Below are 27,454 nucleotides of genomic sequence, written 5' to 3'. Positions count from 1 at the left end.
GAGTGGCAACGCCTGCGTGACGCCGCCTGCCTTAAAGCGCCGCGCTTCGGAGGCGTGCGTCCTCCGGCCCGCCCTCCGCCTGTGGCTCCTGGCGTCAGCGTGACGGCGTCGGCCCCGCCCCCTCGCAGACCTCCCGGCCGTTCAGGTGCCTCTCGCGCGTAGAGGCCCGCGAGGTCACCGGCCGACGCGACCGAGTCCCACAGGCAACCCGACGCTTCGGCGAGCGCTCGCTTCGCCCCGCGTGAGGCGATGGGGGCCGCGTCTCTTCCAGCGGCAGCAGCGGGACAGCGAGGAGGAGTAAGGTGAGCTTGTCGGGTGAGATTTCGGAGGAGAGTGTTGGGGGGCTCTGAGAGTGGAGAGGACTTTCTGCTTCTCCGAACGTCTGAACGCCTCGACACGGGTCAAGTTCCGCCGAGCGCTCCAACGTAAGCTGGTGTGCAGTGATTTCCTCACAGTGTTTGGGTTGGGGGAAATAAGAAGCGCTGGGGTTTTGTTTTGTTTTGTTTGGTGTGTCCCGTCCCCCCCACCTTCGTCGTCGCTGAGGTAAAGCAACGGGACCGGCGTTTCGCATGAGGTTCGCGCAGTTTCGAAGTGACTTAGGCCTGCTTCACCTGGAGCGAGGCCCGCTGGGATGAAGGGGGGCTCGCGTCTGTGGCGTGTAGGGGTGACAAGTTGGAATAAAATATGGGGGGCAGGAGAGCCCCACCCCACATAATCAATCGCATGACCGAATGGCAATGCCTTTGGACTTTGGGAAGGCCACCCCCCCTTTAAATATTTTATTGGGGGGTGGGCAAAGGGACCTCAGTCCCTAGGAGTCGGCCCCTATAGTGGCGTGTTAGTAAAGCCGGGTGCTGCCCTGCCTTGGGAATAAGGTAATGGGGTTGTGAGCATCATATCTGGAACCTTTTGCTATGGTAGCCCCGGCAGCAGGTGGTTCTTAAGCTCCCTTTCCATCTTAAGATCTGATATGCACTCCTTGATGTGCTTACTTGCAAACAAGCCTCGTTGAACTTGAACGGACCAACTGGATCGCTCGGTTGGTTAGAGTGGCATCAGGTTGCAAGTTTGATCCCCGTACGGGACAGCTGCCTGTTCCTGCATTGCAAGGGGTTGGACTAGATGGTCCTCAGGGACCCCTTTCCAACTCTTACAATTCTATGATTCTGTTATTGTCGTGACCGGAATTGAACTGCGAACTGGATGGTTGGCAACAAACGTAGCACAATGACAAATGAAGGTTGTAGGCTGCATTCCCCCCTGTATTTAGATCAATTTTATTAAAGGTTTTCGACAAAGAGAAAAAAAGAAACAAAAATGGTTAAGTATCTAAAAATACTGCATGAGGCTGCCGGCCTAGTTTTGTATCTCCCAAAGTCAATATGTGATGGTCATTGTCATGTAAAAGTTCTGAATCTCTAGGCACCTGTCTGATCCTTCACATGCTTACCTTACGCTGTACTTTTGTAAACATCAGCTGTACTGTTAAAATGTACCTTTTTGTTCAGCCAATCAGAGTGTGTTATGGCACTTTGCCAATTCATAGAGGTTACTCTCCTGTTTCCGCAAGAAACTTAAGTAGCTTTGTCCTGAGTCTGCAGTTTTTATGGTAACCTTTGTGTGTCATGCACTGTACAGCCTTCAAAAGGTGGCTAATCATTTGTCTATGGTGTGATCTGCTGTATCTCAAATTTCCATTTGGCATGGTATTGATTCCTACCCCCATCCTGCTCCTTTTCTGCACACAATAAGGTTTTAAAAGCTTGAGGAGATTGTGTGTGGCTTTCCAAGAAACGCTTTAAAACCATTCAGAGTTTCTAAGTATTGGCATTATGTAGTTCTGAAGAATAGGGATTCTGTGCAAGTATCTAAGCAATCAGAACTATGTTTACTTTCTATGTGCGTTTGAAGTAGCTTTATACCATAACTTAAGATATTTAGATTGTGTTCTTTGGAAACCTGGGAAACCTGCTAATATGTGTTTGTGCATGACACTAAACCATGGTTTAGCACTACCTGGACAATCTCTGGTGAGACTGAGAAAAGCACTGGGCTTGAGTGCTCCTCCATTTCTTTATACTCTGCTGCTGGGAAGAGGATTCCTGCTGAGTTTTATTTTGCTTTCAAATACAGTGGTACAGTGGCTGATCGCCGAAGAATTGATTCTTTTGAATTCTGGTGCTGGAGGAGACTCTTGAGAGTCCCATGGACTGCAAGAAGATCAAACCGATCCATTCTGAAGGAAATCAGCCCTGAGTGCTCACTGGAAGGACAGATCGTGAAGCTGAGGCTCCAGTACTTTGGCCACCTCATGAGAAGAGAAGACTCCCTGGAGAAGACACTGATGCTGGGAAAGATGGAGGGCACAAGGAGAAGGGGGCGACAGAGGACGAGATGGTTGGATAGTGTTTTCGAGGTTACCAGCATGAGTTTGACCAAACTGTGGGAGGTAGTGGAGGACAGAGGTGCCTGGCGTGCTCTGGTCCATGGGGTCACGAAGAGTCGGACACGACTAAACGACTAAACAACAACAGTGGTACCTTGGGTTAAGAACTTAATTTGTTCTGGAGGTTCGTTCTTAACCTGAAACTGTTATTAACATGAAGCACTACTTTAGCTAATGGGGCCTCCCGCTGCCGCTGCTGCTGCACGATTTCTGTTCTCATCCTGAAGCAAAGTTATTAACCCGAGGTACTATTTCTGGGTTAGCGGAGTCTGTAACCTGAAGCGTCTGTAACATGAGGTACCACTGTAATGTTGCCTTGTCACATTCTACAAACCAATAATCCTCACTTACAACAAAAACTGGTAAGGTTCAAAGCAAACCACCTTCAAATCATGGGTTATGAAGCTGGCTTAACTAAGCAGTTTGTTTTAAGCCATATTCCAGATTTGTACAAGTTGAAAAGTCAACGTTATCTGCACAGAAATCCTCTGAGCCACATAGGAGGGGAGAGGGATTTTTGCTTGGGCTCATAGCAGCTCATCCATGTAGCACTAAACCATTGTTTAGCATTATATATCCCCAAACATAAGAGATAGGCTGGAGCAAATATTAACAAGGTTAAAGCAGTCTTCACATAATAGAGCTTCCCTTGATCTGGTCTCTATACTTCTGTTGATGCTGCGTGGAATAGCTTTAGCTCTAAGTAATAGTCCCACTCTGTTCTGCCTTTGTCAGACCACACCTGGAGTACTGTGTCTAGTTCTGGGTGCTACAGTTTAATAAGAATATTGACAAGCTGGGACATGTACAGAGGAGGGCAGCCAATATGATCAAGGGTCTGGAAACCAAGCCATATGAGGAACAGTTGAGAGTGTTGTGTATGTTTACCCTGGAAAAGAAGAGACTGAGGGGATATATGATAGCCATCTTCAAATCTCTAAAGGGCTGTCACATGGTAGATGGTGCAAGCTAGTTCTCTCGTGCTCTGGAGGGTAGGACCTGAACCAATGGCTTCAAGCTACAAGAAAGAAGATTTTGACTATAAACACCAGGAAGAACTTTCTGAGGGTAAGAGCTGTTCGACAGTGGAATGGACTCCTTAAGAAAGTGGTGGACTTTCCTTCCTTGATAGTTTTTATAAGCAGAGGTTGGATGGCCATCTGTCATGGATGCTTTAGAGGGGATTCCTGCATTAGACTATATGACCCTTGGGTCCCTTTCCATTTGCAGTTATCTGATTCTATGCTCCAGATGGTGGTATTGCCCTGAACTAATGAGTTCAGATTACACAAAAAAGGTTATGACTGACCATCACAAATAGCTTACTGATGGTACAAACTGTTTGACAGTGGTTGTCTTGTAAGGTTGTGGACTGTCCTTTGTTAAGGTTTTTAAGCAGTGGTTGGATAACCAGGGATCCTATAGTAATAAGTTTCTTGTATTAGCAAGGGGCTGGTGACACTTGAGGTCCCTTGCAACTCCTTGATTACATTTAAAATCCAGATTAACACAGAGCTCTACCTAATGTCAATAGATAATCTGAGGGACTTTCATATATTTTAAACATTTTTTTCTTTTGTGTGCAAGTGTGTGTCTCTATAAAGACTGGTATTTGAAAAAACTGGAAGTGGTTATTATAAGTTGCTTTTGTCTGCAATATATAAACTTTTTTCTGCTCTTCTGTGGTCTCCAGGCAACAGGTTCCTGTAGCATTTTTAATTGTATCCTGGAAAACGTGTAAATTACCACCCAGCAGCCAACCCAGCTAGTACCGGTGCAATACATGTTAGTTGTGACTGTTGCATGTGCCTTTCAGATAGTACCCATGATGAGCAGCACTCCTCTTTTCCTCAGTTGATTTTATTTATAAGAAAGGATGTATGAGTGCCCACATATTTGCTTGTATCTCTCCCTGTCAGTAATGCATTTACTATTCAAGAATATGTTTTATTTCTCTTAAAGTTTCCTTCAGGATGAAATTGACTAGAACAGCATCTCTTTGTAATCTGATTTATAGTCAGCGTGCTCTTACCATTGTACTGGGGCCCAGGAAAGGCGCTCTAATTAAAAATTAGTACTGTATAGAAATTATCAGGCTTTTGTGTTTACTTGCTTACACAAACTTTTAATTAGTTTGTCCATTTTTAAGTGACTTGTGTCACAACAACTTTAAAGTGGTTGCTGCGGCCGCGATCAAGCGGAGGGCATTAGCTGTAAAAAAGTAAAAGATCTGACCCCTGGACAAGCCCCCCCCCCTTTTTAAGTCTATACATATATTGTAGTGCATATATGAGTATATATGTGTGTGTGTGTGGGTGTGTGTGCATATGTGTATTGTTTTTATGTATAATTTTACAACTTTTAATTGACACCATCATTCCCTCGTAAACTACTGTTGCCTTGTATGTTTTGTTTTTTTTTTTTTCCTTCTGGTCTATGACCGTAATAAATTTATTCATTCATTCATTCATTCAAAGTGGTTGTTCCTGCTACTGTTTAGCATCACTGGTGAACATTTTTACGTAAAACCAGATTGTAATTTCACAGTCAAATTCTGTTGCTTAAAGTATAGGCAAAATTAAAGTAAACATATACAAAACTAAATGCATTAATTACATGTTTAATATGTTTTATTTGCTTAAAGAAATTTAGAGGCAATCTGGAATCAAGATTAAAAGAATTGAGATGTTTTGCCATTGGGGGACTGTGAGGAGGTAAGGCGGCTCTATTCCTACACTTTTAATTGTAGCATATAAATTACTACATCTGCTTTTGGCTTGATTTCTGGGAGTTTTAAATTTTTAGTTTTAGGAATTGTAAATTAGAAGTAAAATTGTAAATTGGAAGATCTATTGGCCAAAATTATAGAGGTAAATGTACTTTATCATCATCATCGAGTAGGCAATTCATACATAGGAAGAATGTGTACTTGTACATCTAAGACAGAATCAGATTCCAAGAAGCAGCCAGAAAATTATCTACGGTTTTGTGTTGCTTATTGCACTGATGTGATAGTTCTGAGTGCATGCTTATACAATTCTAAATTTATTAGTACTGTTACAAGTATTATCCGCATAGCCCAATCCTAATTTAAATAGTCCCAGAATTCTCCCATCTCTATAGCAATTTACCTTTAAGCATTTTGTGGTCTCTTAGGCTGCTTAACGTACTCTTACTCTTCATCTTTATTTCTTAGGTTATGTCTCAATAAATTACCATTGCAGCATGTTATCCAGGCAAGACCTTTATCAGGGGCTGATGCTGTCAACGCTCTGCGGCCATTCTATTTTGCAGTGCATCCAGATTTCTTTGGCCAGCATCCCAGAGAAAGGGTAAATACATTTTTCTCCAGTGGTTTAGACTGCAATCTTAAACACCTACCATGACATCATCATCATCATTATTGTTTTTTTAAAAATGCATGCCACCCTTCATCTGAAGATTACAGAGCAGTTCACAACATAGAAAATGAGAACAGTATGGAGATTGAGCTCCATTTAACTATGAGACTTCTGAATTGATAGATACTGTTAGATATTTGTATTATAGACAAAGTCTAATACAGTCGTGGCTTGGATCCCGAACGCCTTGTGAGTTGAACATTTTGGCTCCCGAATGCCGCAAACCCGGGTGTGTTCCAATTTGCCAACGTTCTTTGGAACCCGAATATTGGGTGCGGCTTCCGATTGGCCGCAGGAGCTTCCGAACATTTTGGAAGTCGAACGGACTTCCGGAATGGATTCCGTTCTACTTCCGAAGTACCATTGTATATCACTTAAAATATTTTTTAGAATTGTGAAGCTGAACTTAGTGGATAAAACTTGAAGTAGAAATGCTGCTGTTAGGAATTGACAGGGGTAATTTCCCAGTAAAAAGAGATGCATAAAAACCTGATGAAATCTGCATCATTCCCTCTTGCCCTAAATATTAGGAGTCCTAATGTACCAAGGTATTATGGTACCTGGGTCATTACTAATCTGTTTGACACTTTAAAAAATGCACACACTGTTTTAGACTCTTGTAGTGATTTTCATAATGTGTTCCAGAGAACCCTAGGGTCCCTTGGAAGCTTATGATGGCTCCTCTGTGAGAACATTTTATAACCCACCCTCTATCCAATCCAAAGTTTCAGGGTGGAGCACACAAATCCAGAAGATAAAACAATAATTTAAAACACGTGACAGTTATTATAAAATTAGACTGTGAGATTAACAGTTACTAAAAGCCTGAGTAAATATGCACATTTTACCCTGGCACCATGTGGGCCTCAGAGGAAAGGCAGTGGACTCAAGATGGTGAACATGACTCCCCCTTCACCACTTTTTTCAGCTCTTTGTTGGGTTAGGCTGAAAAGCTGCCTGGCACAAGGTAACTCATGGCAGAATAGAGATTTTTTTGAACCTGAGTTTCCTCAGTCTTAGTAAACTACACACATTTCCATATAAATATACTGTGAATCAAAAGTTGTTGTGAACAGACACTGTTAATTTATATGTATTTGCTTTAAGCTGGGCCATATTCAAAACTTGAGTAATTATTTTTCTTGTAATTATTTTCAGGAGATCAATGAAAATTCTTTGAAGAGATTAAATGGTTATTTGGAAAATCTCCAGAAACCAGGTTTCAGGTCTTTAAAACCAACTCGGCTCACTTTTTACGTACGCGAGAAAGAACAAAATCCTTCCAATGTTCAAGAACCATTTGGCTCCTCAGGTATTTTAGACATTTTGGGTCCCGCCCCCCTTACAAAATAAAATGCTTTTGAGTACTTGAAATTTTCTTGTCATTAAAATTTCTAGCCATTAAGCACTGGGTTGTTTTTTCTAAGAAGCCTCTTAAACAGAGTTTAATTGGATTTAGCCACCAGATTTGTTTCTTTGTGTGTCCCTATAAAAATTATGGTTTCCCTCACTTAGCCAAAATATAGTGTATAAAACTGCTTAATGTAGACGGGAGGATTTTTTCTGAAAATTAAAGCTGCACTTTTGAAAATTCATGTAGCCTCTAAATCAAAAAGATGTTGAGTTTTTAATCTGAAAATATTAACTCACTTTACTATATCTTGTTCTAGAAGTTATTAGCACAATGAACTGAGAATTAATTATGAATAATCACTTTTAACAAGTTCTTTTATTTACCATCTAATACGTAGTAATCTTCAATTGTTGGAGCAGGGTGCTGTGATAATAGACAAATACACTGATGTTTCTGTGTCTTAGTATCATGCATACCTGCCCATAGCACTTCACAGCTATTGGCTTATATTTCAGTGTTGTTGTTTTTTATCAGAGTCCTGTAGTGCACTTCATCCAAAAATAGCATTAGGAAAAGCCTTCACAGTGGAGCCTGTTCATATCAATCCTGGAGCATGGGGACTTAATCTGCTGAGTCCAGGAGCACTGTCAGTTGAAATCAAATCAGCTAATAACAGTAGTACTACAATTTAATGAAGTTGACTAGGAGATTAATCCATGCAAGCCATGGTTTGCATTATCTGTGGTAAGGCAAGCATAAGGAAATGCATTCTGTTAAATACTGCCTTGTTCTGGGTTTGCATTTTGTAGGATTTCGAGCAGTCAGTTTCACCTTGCGCACCAGGGACCTACTAAGCACAGTACTGGACATCCTGAACTCCTGTAACTTATCTACGGAGCATGTCCAAATCCTGAATGGCAAAGTGGCAACTCCGTCTAACCAGTCAGCAGAAAGAATCTTCCACAGGCCTATCAAATGGGACAAGACTTACTATTCTTTTACTGGATTCAAGGATCCTGAGGAAGAACTTGAACAGGCTCAAAGGATGGAAACTACACTAAGGTACTGACCTTAGTGACATCACCTTCCTCAGTTTCAGAGTCTTAAAAGGCCTTTTCAGGATTTCGAACCAATTGATTTTTCACCAGGAGATGTCACAGGTAGAAGTTGGCAACTTCTGCTTGCAAAGCATATGATTTATCCCAAACAGATATTTTGTGCCTCGTATTTTAGACTTGAATGATTAATTTTTAAAACATTTGAGTAGGGAAGTGTTGAATTTGGAACTCCTACCAGGCATACAAGCATGCTTTGTGAATGGACTTCAGCTTGCACAAAGGAAGTTCAGTTTCCGCTGCTCCCCCACTGCAGCCCCCAGCTCCCCATGCTCCCAAAATCAACCCCACAGATTCCCCAACTGGGAAATAGATGGATGTGGGAAAGTAGTATTCGTGAAATAGACTTTGACTTGACCATCACAATTTGAATTGGTTATCTACTGATAGCGACATGCTTTTTCCATCCCTGAGAGTACATACAGAAATTTGCGTGCACAATTCTAGAATGACAGCCACACTCTTTAACTTTACAATGGTACCTTGGGTTAAGTACTTAATTCGTTCCGGAGGTCCGTTCTTAACCTGAAACTGTTCTTAACCTGAAGCACCACTTTAGCTAATGGGGCCTCCTGCTGCCGCTGTGCTGTCAGAGCCTGATTTCTGTTCTTATCCTGAAGCAAAGTTCTTAACCTGAAGCACTATTTCTGGGTTAGCGGAGTGTGTAACCTGAAGCGTATGTAACCTGAAGCATATGTAACCCGAGGTACCACTGTATATAGTTGTCACTACGTTGCCATCAGTCCTCCTAACTGTTCACAGGCTGACAATACAGGTTTCCATGAAAATGTTCTTTCCTCCAAACTATTTACTGCAGTTTTGAAGAGCACCATAGGGAGGCTAGCCATTGTTGAATGAAAGCCAGCCACAACTTTTAATCAACAAAGCCATAGAAATTCTTCGTTCGGTATACAACTGCAAGTCGTTCTCCAAGTGTGGATCTTTATGTAGCCAAAAAGGCAGCATTCACACTCGAGATGGGCAAATCAGCAGGATTAGGGGAACCTGCAGGGGTTTGCAGAAATATAACAGATATTTCACAGGGAGGGAAACAAAACAACCCAGTGAAGACTAAGCATGATAAATTGGTACTGAATGCCCAAAGACCTTGAGAGAGAGAAAACAGGGAGGTGGAATGGTACATCCCGGAAGAGGGTGTGGCTGGCTGTGTGCTAGATAAATATTAATTGAAAGCTCAGTCAGTAGAACATGAGACGCTTAATCTCAGGGTCATGGGTTTGAGCCCCACATTGAGCCAAATATTCCTGCATTGCAGGGGGTTGGACTAGATGAGCCACGTGGTCCCTTCCAACTCTACAATTAGTTCTATGATTCCATAATTTTAAGAAGGTTCCTGATGTGCTCTCACACTTTTTCTGATACATGAGCACTTTAAATTTCTGCTTAAAGTTTAGCGTTAATCCTCTTGCCCAATTACTGTGTTTTTAAATCTCTTTGTGATCCATGTTGTTTTTCTAGTTCTTGGTTAGATAGTAATGAACAAAGTGCAGAAAAGAAGCTGAAGAATAGCTTACCACTCAGGAAAGAGCTAGACCGTTTGAAAGGTGAACTTTCTCATCAGCTACAGCTCTCTGATATCAGGTAACAAATTAACTTAAAATGTGTGAAAAAGCAATGGTTTTTATTTTTTTTAAGATTAAGAATGGAACAGAGCAATACTGCTAGTATGTGATAGACTCCAGCAAATGTATTTTAAATGTACCAGAAATGTGTGCTTACAATGCTAGTCCAAGTGTTATAATGGCCACTGCAATTTTATTCTTAGTTTAGTTGCATTTTTAAGCAGCTGCGTTCAGTGCATCAATGTTTTAATACCCTCCCACACAATTGTTTCAACAGCAAAAAATAGTTAAGAACACAAAAAGCAAATATATTTAAAACAAAACTAGGTAAGAGCTATATAGACACCCATGGCAGTCACCCATTCATCCAAATTGTCAAAGTTTCTATTTGAGTTATAGATCAAGTTCTTAATGCTCAAAGCTGCTTGTCTGCTAATGACAAATAATAATGCCTTTCATTGACGAGCTCTGTCACTCTTTTGTTACCTAAGTTGCTGTGCAATTTAAAAGGAGTGAAACATGCTAGTGTTGATTTGGGTTTTTTAGATGGCAGAGGAGCTGGGGTATTGCCCATCGGTGCAGCCAGCTACACAGTCTAAGTCGGTTAGCTCAACAAAGCCCAGAAGCGCTAAGGAATGCTAAAGGTACATTCTTTTGCTGCAGTTTTTTTTCCTTTCACTTGTCAACGATATTATGCTGTTCTTTAAAGAAAATGCTGAATCTTTTAAGCTGGCGCAAGTTGATTTCCTGCTTTCCTTCTCAGCAGAATGTGGGGTGCTGTGTTTGAACTTTAAAGCCCTAAATGATTCAGATCCTACATGTCTCCAAGGTTGCATTGACTGAGGCTAAAGCTATTAGTGGCTACTAAGCACAATTGCTATATGTTGCTTCGTCTGTCAGAGGTAGTTTATTCTGGACACAAGCTGCAGGGGGGATTGCAGGTGGGGAGAACGCCATTTCACTCAGGTCCCACTTGCAAGCTTTCCTGTTGGAGAGCACCATTGCCTTTGGAATTATCCAGCAGAGCTCTTTGTATGTTCTTATACTACCCTGATCTCTGTGATAACTCAAAGCACCCATATGAGATTATGTTGGTGTTAACTCATAGGGTTTACGTATGTATGTGGGTGCCAGGAGTTCAGGCGGGCCTAGAGAGAGATGCCTAGTGGAGGATGGCCTAAAAGAGACCTTAGATCTGTAGCAGGGGATCCACAGGGAACCTTTTGGAATCCCAAGACGAATCCCCTTTGTTGTCAGTCAACCCCACCCTCCAAGAAGCTCGGCTGTGAATAGTGACTAAAAAAATGCCTCCCCTTTTCAATAGGCCGCACAGTGATATTTACAGACCATTCAGGCATGAGTGCAACAGGCCATGTTATGCTAGGAAATATGGATGTTCACCACCACTGGACCAAAGTAAGAACTGGTAACTAAATTACATATTTTTTTATTTAAAAAAATGTTGCCTTTTCCAGCCTGTTTTAATATGTATGTGGAGTGCAAAAAGTTAAGTGGGCAAAGATTTGGAACCTCCCTGTTTCTGGTTGACACAACCTGTCACTGATTTCTTAAGGAGAGTTTGTGGTGTCTTGTCACCTTGCTGCTGGAAAGTGGAGTTACAACATTGTATGTGTGTACAGTAATTGACTCTTTCTCTAGTGCCTTAATGTCTAAAACAACTAACTCACAACTCTAAAAGATAACTTATAAAGCTATATTTTGGTTCTAGTTAAGGATTACAGGAATGCATTTTTTAAAGCCTTCCTGCAGTTCTGATATCTCTGTAATATGTTGAGGTAGTGCAGGCCTAACTCATGAGCTCCCTCCTCCCACCCCTCCCTGCCTTAAGGGATATGTTGGTACAGTCTTGTATTTAAAGCACTAGTCTGGTAGCCATTTGGCAAGGAATTACGTGTAGGCGAGTGAGGGGCTTCCGAGGAAAGGAGAAAGTGCTTTGTTCCTACCCTAGATAGCTATGCAGGTTGTCAGAGGATTCCATCCCACTCTGCTAGCCCCTAAGGAGCTAGTGAAATGTTATGCAGGCTAGTAGTCTGTGTGAGCTTATTTATGAGGATGTGTCAGAGCCACTTTGACTATAGCTAATACTAACCATAGTTCCTATTTACAAATTAATGCTTTTTTTAAAAAAATAGCTGTGCACTTAAAACCTTTTCTGGGGTTAAAATCTGAAGTGAATAAATGGTGTCCCTGGGTTATCAGCTGTATTTTATTTAGATTATTGTGATTTTACTGTTTTATCATTGTATACTACCTTTTGAAAGATTGTAATAGGCAGTGTGGCGTTCCGTGTGCTGTGCTGGCTCGCCAGATGCAGCTTTGTCACGCTGGCCACGTGACCCGGAAGTGTCTCCAGACAGCGCTGGCCCACGGCCTCTTGAGTGAGATGGGCGCACAACCCCCAGAGTCTGTCAAGACTGGCCTGTACGGGCAGGGGTACCTTTACCTTTAATAGGCAGTGTATGAATTCTTTTACAAATAAAAATTAACTGATGAGAACAAACTGAAATACATCAAAATGGAAATACAGGATGAGTCACCTGACGAGGTTATAAAAACATTAAATCGTTTTCATAAGATTTGCTGAAATTACAAAATCCTTAAATTGGCACCTAAAACCCCTCACAGATATTTCCAACGATTTCATTAGGTAGAAAGTTGAAGTCTCAAGCCGGGAGTTTATCATTTTCCATTAACAGTAACTCTCTGCTGATAAAGAGTTTCTAAAACGTACATTTGGACAGTTGGGTGGGAGTTGGTGGTGTTTGATCATGTCACCCACTTAAATAAACCTTTTAATTTGTGCAGATTTTTGAGAGATTGCCGAGCTACTCTGCACTTCAGAAAAAAGTGCTGCTTTTGGAGGACCGCATAAGCCATATTTTGGGAGGCATACAAGTAGGATACATTGAAGAGCTTCAACCGATGCTGATGCTTGAAGAGTATTACTCTGTCCTGGACAGCTTTTACAATCGAGTGCGTAACAGCAGGCTCCCATTTCACCCTCACAGCCTGCGTGGGTTGCAAATGATTCTAGAAAGGTGTGCATTTACGAAGATGAAGACGGTGATGATATATATTAACCTGCAGCTTGTTGTACCAAAGTGTCTCAAAGGGACTTGCATAATAAAAATAGAAATTGGCAAAATGTTAAAACCAAGTAGTAAAACAAGACCTAATGTGCTCATCCATGTAGGTATGATTTTATTATACAAGAAACAAATCCTACCCACCCCACTTAAAAGGATGAGCGCAACAAAGAGGCCACAGATATAGCTAGTTACCTTCCCAACTAAGGGCAAAAGGTTGAGTAAATAAAAATCTCGTTGCCTGGTGCCTAAAACAGATGGTGATGGTGCCAAGCATGCCTCCCTGGGGAGAGAACTCCACAAGTGGGGAGCCATCAATAAAAAGGTCTATTCTTGTGTTACTACCTTCCACACACTCCTCAGAGGGAAGCCTGAGAAGGGTCTCAGATGACAAATTTGAGTTGAGATGACAAATTTGGGTTTGAGTTGGTTCATGTGTGGAGAGGCGGTCCTTGAGTTAATTGGATACCTGAGCCACACAAGACTCTATAGGTTAAAACCAGGACTTTGAACGGAGCCTAGAAACTAACTGGCAGCTAGTGCAGTTGGGTCAGAGTTGTTACATGCTAAACTATCTTGCTCTGGCAGGCAATCTGGCACTGAATTTTGCACTAGCTGCAATTTCTGAACTGTCTGCAAAGCATTGTGCATTACAGTAATGAGGGCTGGCCCACTCATGTGGCAATGTGAGGCAACTGCCTTGGGCAGAAGGATCCACAAGGGCAGCAGATCTGGCCTCCAAGGCAGAATTTCTATAATCAACTGCAAGTAACAGTTGTCTAATCCAGAGGTTTTCAACCTTTTTGAGTCCATGGCTCCCTTAACAAACCACATTCCATTTGTGGCAACCCGTGGGGCTCAGGAGCCCAGTTATGTCGCCCCTTCCCTGCCAAGCTGGCAGCCTCTCACCCTTTTTTGAGCATGCTCCCTTGTGGAGTGTTCCCTCAGCCTCCTCTCCCCTTTCCTTGGGAGTCCTCTGGGCAGCCGCTGCTTTGTCCAAGCCTTTGGGAGGCAGAAACAGGAGAGGGGATCAGAGGAGAGAGGGAAGGAAAGAGGCAGAGAGGCTAGGGCTGCCCAGGGCACCCCTAACCATCATTCAAGGCACCCCAGGGTGCCACGGCACACTGATTGAAAGCCACTGCTCGAAGGAATATTGTCTGCTGTGGCAGCAACAGCTGCAGAGCATTCTTTGGAGGTAGGAACTTCCTCCTCCTTGGCAGCACCGTTTTTTTAAGAGTTTCAGCAAATTACAGACTAGTTAGATTTAATATATGTTCCAGGAACACTAATGAAAAGTATCATTAAATAGAGAATTACGAAGCATCTCAATGAAGCAGAGTCAGCATGGTCTTCAATGGTAACTCTGGTCTGTCTAACGTTTTAGCATTATTTAAGAGTACCAATAAGCATGTGCATATGGGTGAGCCAATAAATAAGGACTTAGCTTCTTGGGTTAAGTTTCTATATTGTGAATATTACTTTGAGCAAAAACCTTCCATACAAAAAGGACTATGAGCTGTTTTGCACTATCTTTAATGTACTGTCCCTGTTTTATTACAGTGACAGGTATGCACCATATCTGCATGAACTAGGGCACTTCATCATCCCAACAACCTGTGATCCAGCAGCACTCCAGTGGTTTATGATCACTAAAGCACAACAAGCACGAGAGAAACTGAAAAGAAAGGAAGAGTAAGTGCTTCTTAAAGCTCAGTGCTACTGCTCCGTTCTGTGCTTGACATCTTGGGAGGTTTCCAAGGAGATTGATGGGGAGGAACCAGGACTTAAAAGTCTGTAAAAAGTGTAGTTCAACTTAAAAACTACTAGCGCCCTCCACTGATTTCTAAGAGTGTGTTGCTTCAGGAAGTTGTGAAAAACCTCTTGCCTAGTTTGCCCTGCTATTAAATGCTGTGCTCTAGGTTCTCATCTGGATGTGTTAGCACAACTATACATACAACCACACACCATGGTGAGGGGGGAGCATGAGAGAGGGTTGAGGACCTAGTTTTCACCTGGCCTTAGTGCCAGCCAGTTGCTAACTAGTTCAGTTGCCTCCATTTCCTGGCCCTAGCTAGGAATTTGGAAAAGGGTATGATAATTGAGAGGGACGCGGGTGGCGCTGTGGGTAAAACCTCAGTGCCTAGGACTTGCCGATCGCATGGTCGGCGGTTCGAATCCCCGCAGCGGGGTGCGCTCCCGTCATTCGGTCCCAGCGCCTGCCAACCTAGCAGTTCGAAAGCACCCCCGGGTGCAAGTAGATAAATAGGGACCGCTTACCAGTGGGAAGGTAAACGGCGTTCCGTGTGCTGCGCTGGCTCGCCAGATGCAGCTTGTCACGCTGGCCACGTGACCCGGAAGTGTCTGCGGACAGCGCTGGCTCCCGGCCTATAGAGTGAGATGAGCGCACAACCCTAGAGTGTGGCAAGACTGGCCCGTACGGGCAGGGGTACCTTTACCTTTACCTTTTTATGATAATTGAGACAAAACCCTGGAATACTCCTTTATTCCGATCTCCCCCACAGCTGGGTACAAGATTAGGCATCCATTAAACTGATTATTTGCGGTTTGGGAAGCACTGGGGGGGGGGGTAAAATATGGGTCTCTTGTGGCAGAACAGATATTTCCAAAAGCTGAAACACAAAAACCAATTCTGTATTTTCTCCCCTTCACATTTATAACTTTGGAATGGGGGTTTGTGTTTATTATTTCAGGTCAATGGTGTTAGAGAAGAAACTGATCAAGGCTTCAGCTGAGAAATTTCGTCTCCAAAGGCTGTACAAAGAGCCCAGCGTTTCCTGCGTACAGATGATCCATTCTTGCAATAGACTGCTGGAGGGGGAGTTGCTTCCCAACTTGCAAGGCATGCATCTCTGCATTTCTCATTTCTATTCTGTGATGCAGGATGGAGACCTCTGTATTCCTTGGAACTGGAAACACTGAAGGCACCAACTGAGTAAACTTGACCAGTCCAATATTTTCCTAGGAAGCAAATGAACAATCGGAACAACTTAGACTAAATTATTGAGATGCTCGTTTTTTATGCCAGTATTCTACAAGTAATCCAAGACGCTTCCTTGGTTTTCAGCTGCTGCTAAAGCAACAAACTACTAAGTCAGTTTGTTTATGCAGTCTCACAAAAGGCTGAGTCGTTCCTTTGTGAAGTCCGAGATATGTCTGCTTCAGGATGATCACTGAAAGGATCTGTTGGGGGACAAGATGTACAAAACTTGGATGAAATCTAAAGAAGACAAAGGCATGTGGGTTTTTATATATTCAAAATCTGTTAGTACATCCTCCAATATAGATGAACAGTATGGATTTTAATATATAAGAAATTGTACTTAGAGAATTGAATTTGGCCTTGAAGCTTATCTCTAGCACAGATCCCCCCCCCCCTCTGTTGGGACTATAAAAACTGAAGAATGGATATTTTTCAGACGTTGCCAATATTCTAGTTGAGTATTTGTACATAAAGCATACAGCAGAGAGTATTTATTTTGCAGAAGTACAGTACAGCTTGTTTTGACAAAATTTTATAAATGTCTATGGAAAACCTTTACCCATTAGCATTGCACTTTCAACTTTTTTTTTTAGATGAAATTTACAAAATGACTTACTGTGTTGCACATTGATTTGTAAACTGTCCTCTTTTCAGCCATGAGACTGGTGTGTGATTCTCTCCAGGTGCACTTACAGCTTATTCCAGCCAAAGCATAGTACATGTCCACACAGAAACAGCCTGTTCACGTTTCTAGGTACTGTGGGGAACCTACCCATAAGACACAGGCCCCTCTAAGCTCCACAGGATACCCCTGTGTCAAAAGCAGGAAGTTTATTTATGCAGAGTGGGGAAACCTACTCTGCATGAAATCCCTAACGTTTGAAAAGTCAGATCCCTGAAATAAGCACCTTAAAAGACATGTCTTGCCGTCTTCAGACGCAAAAGATGCATGCAAACTGTACCAAATGAGAGTATTAGTGTGAGGAAGAGTATTGAGGAAACTAGTTTGCCATGAGATCGTCTACCAAGTACTTGGTTTCATCTCATTGGGGTAAAATGCAGCACTGATTTATTTTTTCTCTCTTTAAATTTTTCAAAAAAAATACGTTTTTACGTGTTTATAATGTATGACTAACTCAATGAAATCTCTCAACAGGGAAAGGAAGAGGTGTTAACACTTTTGTTAGTGCGAGTAGTGGAACACCTTTGGTTTCCTCGGAAGCTGATGGCATTCATATTCCCAAATAATGATCCCTAAGCTTCTGGGTGCATATTTGAGTGCTGCTGGATGTCATTAGTCTGAAAGTTCTGTTGTCCTGTGTCAGTATTTTTAAACTGCTCCTGATGAGATGTCAGTGTTGTTCTTCAGAAATAAAACAGTCTTAAACTTGCATGACTAATGTTCTTTACGGTTTAATGGTTTTGATGAAAGGTGTTGATAAAAGGCCTGTGCAGTGTTACCCACTTATTACAATGAGTCTTATCATCATCTCTCTTCTCCTAGGCCTTTGACTGATTAAACAGTCTGTGGCCTTTTGAATGTGTTTGGAAGAATGGGATTATTGAGGGTTTTTTTGTTTGTTATGCATTTTGTGTTTTCATTTTGTACTTGTGACCTTTTGTCCTGTGACCTTCAGATGAAGGGCAGTGTACAAATTAAATAAATAAATAGCCATAGATGGCACCCTGTCAGCAGCTCAGTACATACCCTGTGTTTGCCGCATGGTTGGGACTGGAAAAATAAAAGGGGTGTGTGTCAAGCACTTAGCAAAACTGCAATATAAAGCCATTGATCTACGTTACATTTGGTAGGTCAGAGTATGCCCTGCCTTACATGTTCATATATAACTGAGCCTTGCTGTTGTTGTCCATATGAAATAACAAAACATGTAGCTATCCTATTCCTAATATAAGAAGAGAATAGTGTGAACATTATATTTGCAAACTAGTTCCAAGCCTTGCCAGTAGGGGGCAGACTTTCCAAAAGAATCCTGAAAATCAAGAGTTAGGAGCAAAAGCATGGAGCCCAGCTAAAAACAAAAGTTTCTCCACTGTTACCTATATTCTGTTCTATGCTCTCAACCCCAAGGTAAGAAGAGCAAAGTTCTTTACTGTTCCACCATGGAATATTGAAGAACAATCAAGTATTGGGGTTCAGTGTCCTTAGGAAATAGCTGAGCTACCAGTGCTGTCATCTGGAACAATCTTTCTATACTGAAAAGTGCTCTCGAAAATAATATAATTACAATTGGGATTGTTATGGCATTTGTACTGTCTTGTGTCACAGGAGGTATATATTGGCCAATCTTTGATGTAAATATTGTAGCCAAAAGCTCTGGATTGTTATGCTACTTAGGGTTAAAAGGCTTAAAATACAGGAAGATACCTTCTAGCGAGCCAGACCACTGGTCCATCTAAGCTCAATATTGTCTAGGTGGACCAGCTGTGACTCTCCAAGGTTTGACAGAGGACACCTACCTGGAAATGCTGGGGATAAAATCATACGATTGTAGAGTTGGAAAGGGACCACAAGTATCATCTAGTCCAACCCTCTGCAATGCAGGAACCTTTTGCCCAACATGAGGCTCAAACTCATGACCCTGAGATTAAGAGTCTCATGCTCTACTGACTGAGCTATCACAGCAGCTAGAACCTGCCACCTCTCTGCAAAGCAGATACTCTACATTTGAGCTATAGTCCTTCCTCCTAAGTATTAGGAGTATCGCAGGTTCGATTTTGCATAATGACCCATTCTACAAGTTAGTCAAGGGGAGAATGATTGGTACAGGCCCTAAAGAGTGCAGGTTGCTCATACATACATTCCAGTTCTCAAATGACACTTTTAGTGTATTTTTTTAATAAAAAAATAACACCCTTAGAGCTACACTATGAGATTAATTATGTGATTAATAATGCTTGCAGACACCCTGCTGGCTAGGCAATTCTCAGCGAGCAGAATGCAAAATGTTCCATGGCATTATTTCCCGATGTGCTGGATGCATAGCTATGCAGCATTTATTATAGAGCTGAGTAGGGGAGACACCCTCAAGGGAAAACAAAAACTAGATCTGTCTCAGGTTATTATAAACTCAGAATTGATGGGCATTCCCAGTAGCTTGTTGCTAAGCAGCCAGGAGATGCAGTTGCCCATAACTCTAGTTTTCTTTAAATAAAGTGTGTTCATCTGCAAGCATAACTATGCTCTTGTCACACTCCTGTCTTCCACTGCGGATGGGGCGGGGAGTCTTTATACTATTTTGGGGTCTTTGGGCCAGTTTTTAATTGCCTGATACGAGTACAGTCTTTCTTGGGTCACCTGCGGTATAAGGGGAATGTGCATCAAAACACCCCAAAATTAAGCTTGTATATGTTCTAAACAAGGGACGCGGGTGGCGCTGTGGGTAAAAGCCTCAGCGCCTAGGGCTTGCCGATCGAAAGGTCGGCGGTTCGAATCCCCGCGGCGGGGTGCGCTCCCGTCGTTTGGTCCCAGCGCCTGCCAACCTAGCAGTTCGAAAGCACCCCCGGGTGCAAGTAGATAAATAGGGACCGCTTACTAGCGGGAAGGTAAACGGCGTTCCGTGTGCTGCGCTGGCTCGCCAGATGCAGCTTGTCACGCTGGCCATGTGACCCGGAAGTGTCTGCGGACAGCGCTGGCCCCCGGCCTCTTGAGTGAGATGGGCGCACAACCCCAGAGTCTGTCAAGACTGGCCCGTACAGGCAGGGGTACCTTTACCTTTATGTTCTAAACACTGAAGCATTCGTGCTATATCATTGTATATTTTGTGCTCTTGGTCTGTTAAAGACCAGAGGAGATGAGCTGTTCCTCATGGACTTTCATGGCTGCAGAAGAGTCTTACAAGTTGGGGAAATGCATTCTTCCCATGAGTTATTAGCCATAGGTGGTTAATACCTAATACCCAGGTAGAAAACGTTTGGAAATCTTAACAGCCTTTACCAGTAGCAGAAATATTTTTACAGCAGCCACATCGTGGAAGTTCTTTATTTGCACTCTAGCTCTGTGATTATGTGGATATGTCTAGTTCAGCAAAGAACCATAGAATCACAGAGTTGGAAAAGCCCCCTGAGGGTCATCTAGTCCAACCCCCTGCAGTGCAGGAATCTTTTGCCAAATGTGGGACTCGAACCCACAACCCTGAGGTTAAGAGTCTTCTGCTCTACCGACTGAACACACCCATGGCACCCAATGGTGCCTGTGGCCAGTTGCATTCCACATAGCAATGGTAATAATCAGGAAAGCAAATAGAGGGTGGGAGAAAGAGAAGAAGAATCACATTTGCACAGCAACAAATCTAAGGAATATTTTTACCTGCATGGGCAATCTGCTTGGTGCTCTCCATATATTGTTTGACTCCCAACTCCTATCAACCCCAGCCAGCGTGGCCAATGTTCAGCGATGTTGGGAGGAGTCAAACAATATCTGAATACTCACACACTGGCTACCTATGGTCTGAAGATGGCCCTGTAAATCTGCCCAGATGGAAGATAATCTGAGAGCCATGGTTGCTCTGTATTCTTGTGTGCAATAACCAAATGCAAACACTACAGTATTTAGAAGACATCTAGAGGCCACCCCTGCACCTTTCATGCACAAATCAGTCAAAATCAAGGCCAATAAGTATTATAATCTCAATATGCCCTTGCTGTGTCTTTAATTTCTCATGTGTAAATCAGTAGTGGTAGTGGCCTAAAAGGGATGTGAGGTCAAGCAGGCTGAAGCACACCCTGAAACTGCTATATAAATGTTGGGTGCAACTACTCATGGGACATGGTTATTCTATCTCTACACGCCCCCTTCCCTCTTATTTAAATAAATTGAGAGATTATGGGAAGGATAAAAAGAGACTCCCAAGGAGCTAACCTGTGCCTCTGAATCAAGTCTACCGTTTCTGATGCAGCTGGAGCTTGTTTCAAGGAGCGCTGCTTGCAGTACCTCATTAACAATGGGGTTACAGTCGGCTAGAAAATTTGAGAGAGCCTAGCGTGCCAGGGTCAGCTGCCCTGGCTTCCTCGCTCCTCCTCCACCCATGTGCCTAAAAATAGAGATAATCAGGTTTCAAAGAGGAAAAGGAATGGAAAGGTCAAGTGTCATGACCCCAGCTGTATTCCAACACTGCTTTTCTCTCCAACTCTATTTTCCTTAGCTGGGCCTCCCCATCCTCCAGCAAGCAGCAACAGCAGCCCCTTTTAAGAGGAGCGAAACCATCTCTACAGCGTGATCTTGGTGCTATTCATGATCATCGATTGTCTTTGACTGTTTTACAACTCCCATCCCTTCACCATCTTCCTGCCTGCTACTCTTGGACTACTTAGTCTTCACACACACACACACACACACACACACACACACACACACACACACAAAATCCCTAATTATAAAGTGTAATTTATTAGGCCAATTACGGAGTCAACAAAGCCATAATTGCTACAGCTCAAGTGCCTTGGAGCCAGATGCGAAATGCAGTTTTTTGGGGGGACAACAGGCCCAGCATTGTAAGTCTGAAGTGGCACTTCTGCTTTTAACTCCTTGAGTATTGCATTTTCCGCACACAAACCTTTAGCAGGGTAGGGAAGGGGTTTTATTCCACCCCCATCTTGAGCCATCTGCAGAATGCATTTTTAACCTTTGTAAACCGCTTAACCAGATGAAACATCTAAGCGGTGCACATTAAAACTGTACATAAAAGTCAGAAGTTAAAAACATGTTGACCTAAAAAAAAAAAAAGGTCAAAAACCCAGTAGTTAAAATAGACATAATTTGTTTAAAAAACCAAAACCACCATTAAATTGTATGTCGACCCTCCCTATCTGCATAGGCTTGCATAAGCAAACATGTTTCGGGCAGACACCTAGAACAGCAGAGCAAAGGTGCCTACTTCAATATCAATAGGCTGTTATTTTCTTCATTTTCTTTTACATTAAATTCAAGGTGGTGATTTAAAGGCCACTGAAGAACATAAACACCAAGTCCCTTAAGGACCATCTTCCCCACAGGAGCACCCTTGGGTGCACTCTGCAGCACCCTGCCAGCCGATGTTTGGTGGGTGACTACTAGAAGTGGGCCTCTCACACCTGTGATGGCACCAACTTCATGAAATGGCCTCCTCAGGGAAGTCCTTCAGGTATCAGCATGAAGGTCAAGTTCAGTCCTGGTCCTTTAGGAAGGCTTTTGGGCCTACACACAAGACCTTTAATAAAGCACATTTGAAGCACATCCTTTCCCTTCAGAGAATTCTGGGCACTGTAGTTTGTTAGGGTTGCTGGGAATTATAAGTCTGCAAGAGGTAAACTACCCAGAATTCTTTGAGGGAATTTGAATGTGCTTTAACAGTATAGCGTATACCACATTTGAAGCTTTTGCTTGCTTGGTTTGCTTCTGCTTCTCCTCTTTTGCGTTATGCACTCCCTCTGAATTTATAATTTAAATTGTGCTTTGTTTTCTGTAGTACTCTGCCTATTTTTGTCGTGGTTCAAATTTTTTACCTCAGTGCTACACTGTTTTTTTTTTTTTTTTTTTGTTTCTGAGATAAGTCACTTTGGTTTAAAGTAGGGATGGGGAACCTGCATCCCTCCAAATGTTTCTGGACTTCACCTCCCATCAACCTCAGCCAGCTCACGCTGGCCCTTTCCATTGAGCCTGCAGTTGTGCTGTAAAGAGAGGCAAGGGAATAAAAGCAGGGAAATCAGTCATGGATGCTATCCTGGCTCTTCTCACTGGAGTCTGGTTGATCGGCGACGGTTATATATGTCACCTGAGGCGAACCACAAAATGGTGCCCTCCTCTGCACCAGGGGAGAAGGCAGGGAGTGAAAAACTACATCAGGAACAAGGAGGAAATAAAGATTTACATCAGGATCCGCTGCCCCTATGGATTCTGCCACCTGAGGCGGTTGACTTGCCTTGCCTCACGGGTAGGCCGGCCCTGAGTGTTATGGCAGGTTTCATGCGCTCCATTTGCACATTGTTTCCAAGACATTTATGGATTCCAACAAAAGAGCAAGTCAAAATGATGACAGCGAGTCTGGGCCTGCCTACATCCCCAGAAAAATGCAATTTGGCTGCTGAATTTGATGGTGGGAGTGAACACACACACACATACCCTCTATTGGGAAAGATCCTGTTATATTATTAGTCTTGTGGTGGTTGGAGAAAATCCCCTCAGCTGTGTTATTTAAAACACACAGTGGAACGACAATACTAAGATTAGAATACGCGTTTTATGTGTTTGTGTGATGCTCCTTAGGGACACCATCCCGGAAGGAAGATGCTGCCAATATCCTCTCAACTTGACTCGGAGTAAACCTTGCCTTTTTTCGACAGTTGCTAGGCAACCTCCGGCGAGATGCCTGCGCCACTTCACCGGCTCCCTGAGCAACACTCCTTTGTCACCCTTGAATGTTGCAGGGTTACAGGGTGACATTCCTCCCTCGGCAACAAAGAGGCACCCGATATTGCAGAGGTCAAAGGTAGCGCCCTTCCTGCAAGGCCCGTCTCCCGACTGTAATATAGTTTATCTGTAGATTTGTATTCCCCCCCTCCCCTTTCAACCTTGTACGAGCAAACAAAACAAAAGCGAGGACAAACGATAGCGGGGAGCGAGGATGAGGAAGCGAAGTGATATGCGTTTCCCAGATAACGCAACTCTGCGCTCCTTCCAAGGGTTCCCAGAGGGCAGGGTGCGCCGGGCGCACCGAACAAGAACTCCCACAGGGCCTCAGGGCAGGAAAACCTGGATAATTTCCTTCATTTGAAGAGGCAACCTACAGTGGGGGTTGGACAGGGACCCTGCCACGTTATTTGAAGCGAAGAGGCCTTGTCAAAACGTTGAGATGCCCAACCGTCGTCTACACGGCTATTTGGGATGCGACGCCTGACCCACCACAAACGTATGCATGTGTGCAACCATACGTGTCTGCCATGCAAAATAAAGCCAACAGGTATTTTAAAAAACACAGCCTCTACATTTCATAATAATAATTTTTATTCATTTTCAATGACCATCCAATAATAGCCTCATTATAACAACACCAAATTATAATACAATTCCTAATGCCAATTATTCAAATAGCGATAATGATTAGGGCCACCTAAATTATTTAATTCACCCTCTACATTTTAAAGCACTATGATATTTTTTTTAAAAAACTGTCTTGACGCCCCTCAAAGGATTCTGGGAGCTGTAGTTTGTTGAGTGTGCTCCTCACGTTGCTCAGAGTTTCCTCAGATGGTTCTTCATGGGGAATTCTGGGGATTTTTATTATTTCTGTTATTCAGATTCTTATATACAGTAACACATTTATTTGAAAGTTACAATACAGCTTTGTCCACCGCCATAATATCACCGAGTGATCACTCCAACCCTGAATTCCCCATCACTTTCACGTTGGCTCACCAAATACCCTCAGTAGGAACCAATTTGATTTACTAGGCATTTTCAATTAATATGTCCCCTCCACAAATACCCCTGCAATGAAGAATAACAAATATTGTTATTAGTGTGTGTGTGTGTGTGTGTGTGTGTGTGTGTGTGTGTTTTAAGAAAAAGATTATGTGGTGTAGAAATGCTTTTGAATAAATAATATTGGGGAAAACACACATGACGAATAAGAATAAAATGGCAGCAAAAAAACCCCAATAGTGCCCAGAAGCATAAAACTAAGAGTGCCAGCAGTTACCAGTATAAAAACTGAGGAACATGCATTAAAAGCGAACTGGATTTTTTCTTAAAAGTATTTTGTATGCATATCAAGATGAGCAAAAAAGGGTTCTCACTGGATCTCACTCAGGAGGGAATTCCACAATCTTTGCGCATGGCGTTTTACACAGTGCAATAATCAAACATGACAGATCTCTGCCCCAAGCAGATGACAGTGGAGGAAATAAAATGGTAGAGGAAGGGGATAAGAGACCAGATATATTGAGGAATGAATGTAAGCCAACATGATTAAATTAAAATTCCATGTTATGGGCTGAAGCCAGTTAAGTGATACATGTAGGGTATCAATAGATCATTATAAACAAAATAATAAAACATCTAAACAGAAGTCTGTTTTTTAAAAAAGTTAATTTACATGGTACTGGGGTTCACATATGAATGGCTATGTGAAATTCAGCTATCCTCATTCTACCCTGCAGGTAGATTCTCCTTTGGGCTTTAAAAACTGCATAAGTTTGGAATACTTTTGTTGTCTTTTTCTCTCTCTCTCCAGCGCAGAGTGATTGCCAGTAGACTATTTCCTGGACATTATTAGGTATTCCTAACAATGTTCTGCACTAACCTAAATCCTTTGGCTCTTTCCAGCAAGGTTTTAATGAAAGATCCTAGTGGATATATTTGGATTTTAATTTTAATCAGCTTCAGAATGTACACTGAAGTCATTGCCAGAATTTCAGGTTTTACTCCAATTATTTCTCTGTCCATTTTTCATGAGTTTCACTGCATGGAAAGCTTTTTAAAAGGAGGAAAAAGTGAGAAAGAAATAACTATGGATTTACAAATGGAGGTATGAGATATGGGATGCAGACGTTGCTATGGCAACTAGACTTTAAGGCGATCTTCCACTGTCAACCCTACATGTCAGGTTTTTAGCATCTTGCAGGTTAAAATGTGGAATAGAAGGTAAAATTCCTAAGGCAGCCACTTTTATTGTATCCCTATGTGCCTGTGCTAATAACAGCTATTTGCCATGAGTGGATGACCCATGGGCATAGCCAGGGGGTGCGACCCCCAAAATCAAGTAAATAAATAAAAATACTTAACTAACTGACCAACTGCATCACAGATAACAACAACAACATTTTATTTATACCCCACCCTCCCCGGCCAAGACCAGGCTCAGGGCGGCTAACACTGAATATAAATACAGTAAAAACATTTTTAAAAAACCAAACAGTTGATTAAAATATAAGTTAGCGTACAGTTTAAAATGCATCTTAAAATGCAGCCTCGTTTTAGTGGTAGCCTATAGATCAAAGCCATCAGGGGAGAAAACGTCAGATATTCACCGGCACCAGCTATCCATGCTGGTCCTACATGGGCCAGCAAAAAGAGCTGAGTGAAAATTTATATACAAAATCTCATATAAGGGGTTCCATCAAAAATATATATATAAATGAAGGGGTTAGACTGAGTCCAGCCCAAAGGTCAGGCGGAACAGCTCCGTCTTGCAGGCCCTGCAGAAAGATGTCAAAACCCGCAGGGCCCTAGTCTCTTGTGACAGAGCTTTCCATCAAGCCGGGGCCAGAGCTGAAAAGGCCCTGGCCCTGGTTGATAACTCGGTTCTGCCCTCCCAACATAAAGCCTACCCCCTCCCCTAAAATAAACCCTGGCTATGCCCATGGGATGACCCCACAAACCAATTACCTCTTTCCAATGTAGCATCACATCTACACCATACATTTAAAGCACATTTAATGCACATTTAAAGTACAGTCGTACCTTGGTTCGCGAATGCCTTGCGACTCGAACGTTTTGGGTCCCGAACGCCGCAAACCCAGAAGTGAGTGTTCCGGTTTGTGAACGTTCTTTGGAACCCGAACTTCTGGCGCGGGTTACACGGCTTCCGATTGGCTGCAAGAGCTTCCTGCAGCCAATCGGATGCCGCACCTTGGTTTCCGAATGTTTTGGAAGTAGAACGGACTTCCTTAACGGATTCCGTTCAACTGCCAAGGTACCACTGTACTTGCTTCCACCCCCAAAGCATCCTGGGAACTGTAGTTTGTTAAGGGTACTGGGAACTGTAGCTCTGTGAAGGATAAATTACAGTTTTCATGATACTTTTTTTGGGGGGTAAGCATGTGTTTTAAATGTGCATTTAATGTACTGGGTGGATTTGACACCCACTGCTGCTCCTCTGTACTGTATAAGCTGTCCAGTCTACCTGAGACTCTTTTAAGAACATGCACCTGAACAGCATTTGGAGTGAGATGCCATCAGTATAATGACAATACACTGCTTGTCCTTGTTCTTCTGAATCAAGTGGAATTCCAGAAGTTCTGAACCGGGTCAGGAGTCAGTATGAGCTTTTCTTGGCACCTCCTTGGCAGAGAAATTTTGCTCAGTACACATCCCTGGTTGTTTTTCTCTGGGTTGGTGGTGTGAAAAAAAGAGGGAAGGGAGAGAGAGAGCTAACTAATCCTTAATGTCCTAATTCAAGAGGATCACTGCCAAACCATTCTCTCCTCCCTGAGGATACCTGATAACTCTTGAGTGGGTGAGTGGAGATGGCGAAATTCTCAGTTGGTTTGAACAGCTGCATACTTTAATGTCCAATTTCCTATATTTGTCTCTGCTGGGATGCAGTTGCTACTTCTTAACAGAGGGAAGAATGTCAGTTTAGCTTTATTATACAGACAATTCCTAAGAAGAGCTAAAAGGGTTGATACGAAAATTGGGAATTTTTAATAATATTTTTTCTCCTTTAGCTGAA

At 42.7% G+C, this 27,454-nt stretch overlaps 1 protein-coding gene and 1 long non-coding RNA gene across 3 annotated transcripts; one reads left to right on the top strand and one right to left on the bottom strand.

Annotated features, from left to right (window-relative positions):
* The first annotated feature begins 74 nt into the window (after positions 1-74).
* On the top strand, positions 75-17,398 carry TCAIM (T cell activation inhibitor, mitochondrial). 2 transcript variants are annotated; one of them, XR_013390245.1, is made up of 12 exons: positions 75-302; positions 5,091-5,160; positions 5,643-5,778; positions 7,006-7,159; positions 8,011-8,263; positions 9,796-9,918; positions 10,446-10,543; positions 11,224-11,315; positions 12,726-12,958; positions 14,567-14,698; positions 15,718-16,259; positions 17,164-17,398. XR_013390245.1 is itself a non-coding variant. In XM_028750243.2 (11 exons), the coding sequence occupies exons 2-11, from the start codon at positions 5,132-5,134 to the stop codon at positions 15,944-15,946; spliced, it is 1,479 nt and encodes a 492-aa protein (XP_028606076.2). In that variant the 5' UTR covers positions 75-302; positions 5,091-5,131; the 3' UTR covers positions 15,947-17,398. The 2 variants fall into 2 exon arrangements, 1 of the variants encoding a protein (XP_028606076.2); XM_028750243.2 differs by having other exon boundaries at positions 15,718-17,398.
* Positions 15,493-21,143, bottom strand: LOC144324938 (uncharacterized). The gene is made up of 2 exons (XR_013390246.1): positions 20,887-21,143; positions 15,493-16,207 (listed from the first exon to the last, which is right to left on the bottom strand). It is a non-coding gene; the product is annotated as an uncharacterized LOC144324938 (long non-coding RNA).
* Between the last annotated feature and the right edge of the window lie 6,311 nt (positions 21,144-27,454).

Source organism: Podarcis muralis, chromosome 12, assembly GCF_964188315.1.
Source record: "Podarcis muralis chromosome 12, rPodMur119.hap1.1, whole genome shotgun sequence".
Taxonomy (NCBI): domain Eukaryota; kingdom Metazoa; phylum Chordata; class Lepidosauria; order Squamata; family Lacertidae; genus Podarcis; species Podarcis muralis.
The sequence above is the reverse complement of the archived record's forward strand: the minus strand, read 5'-3'. Positions and strand labels throughout refer to the sequence as shown.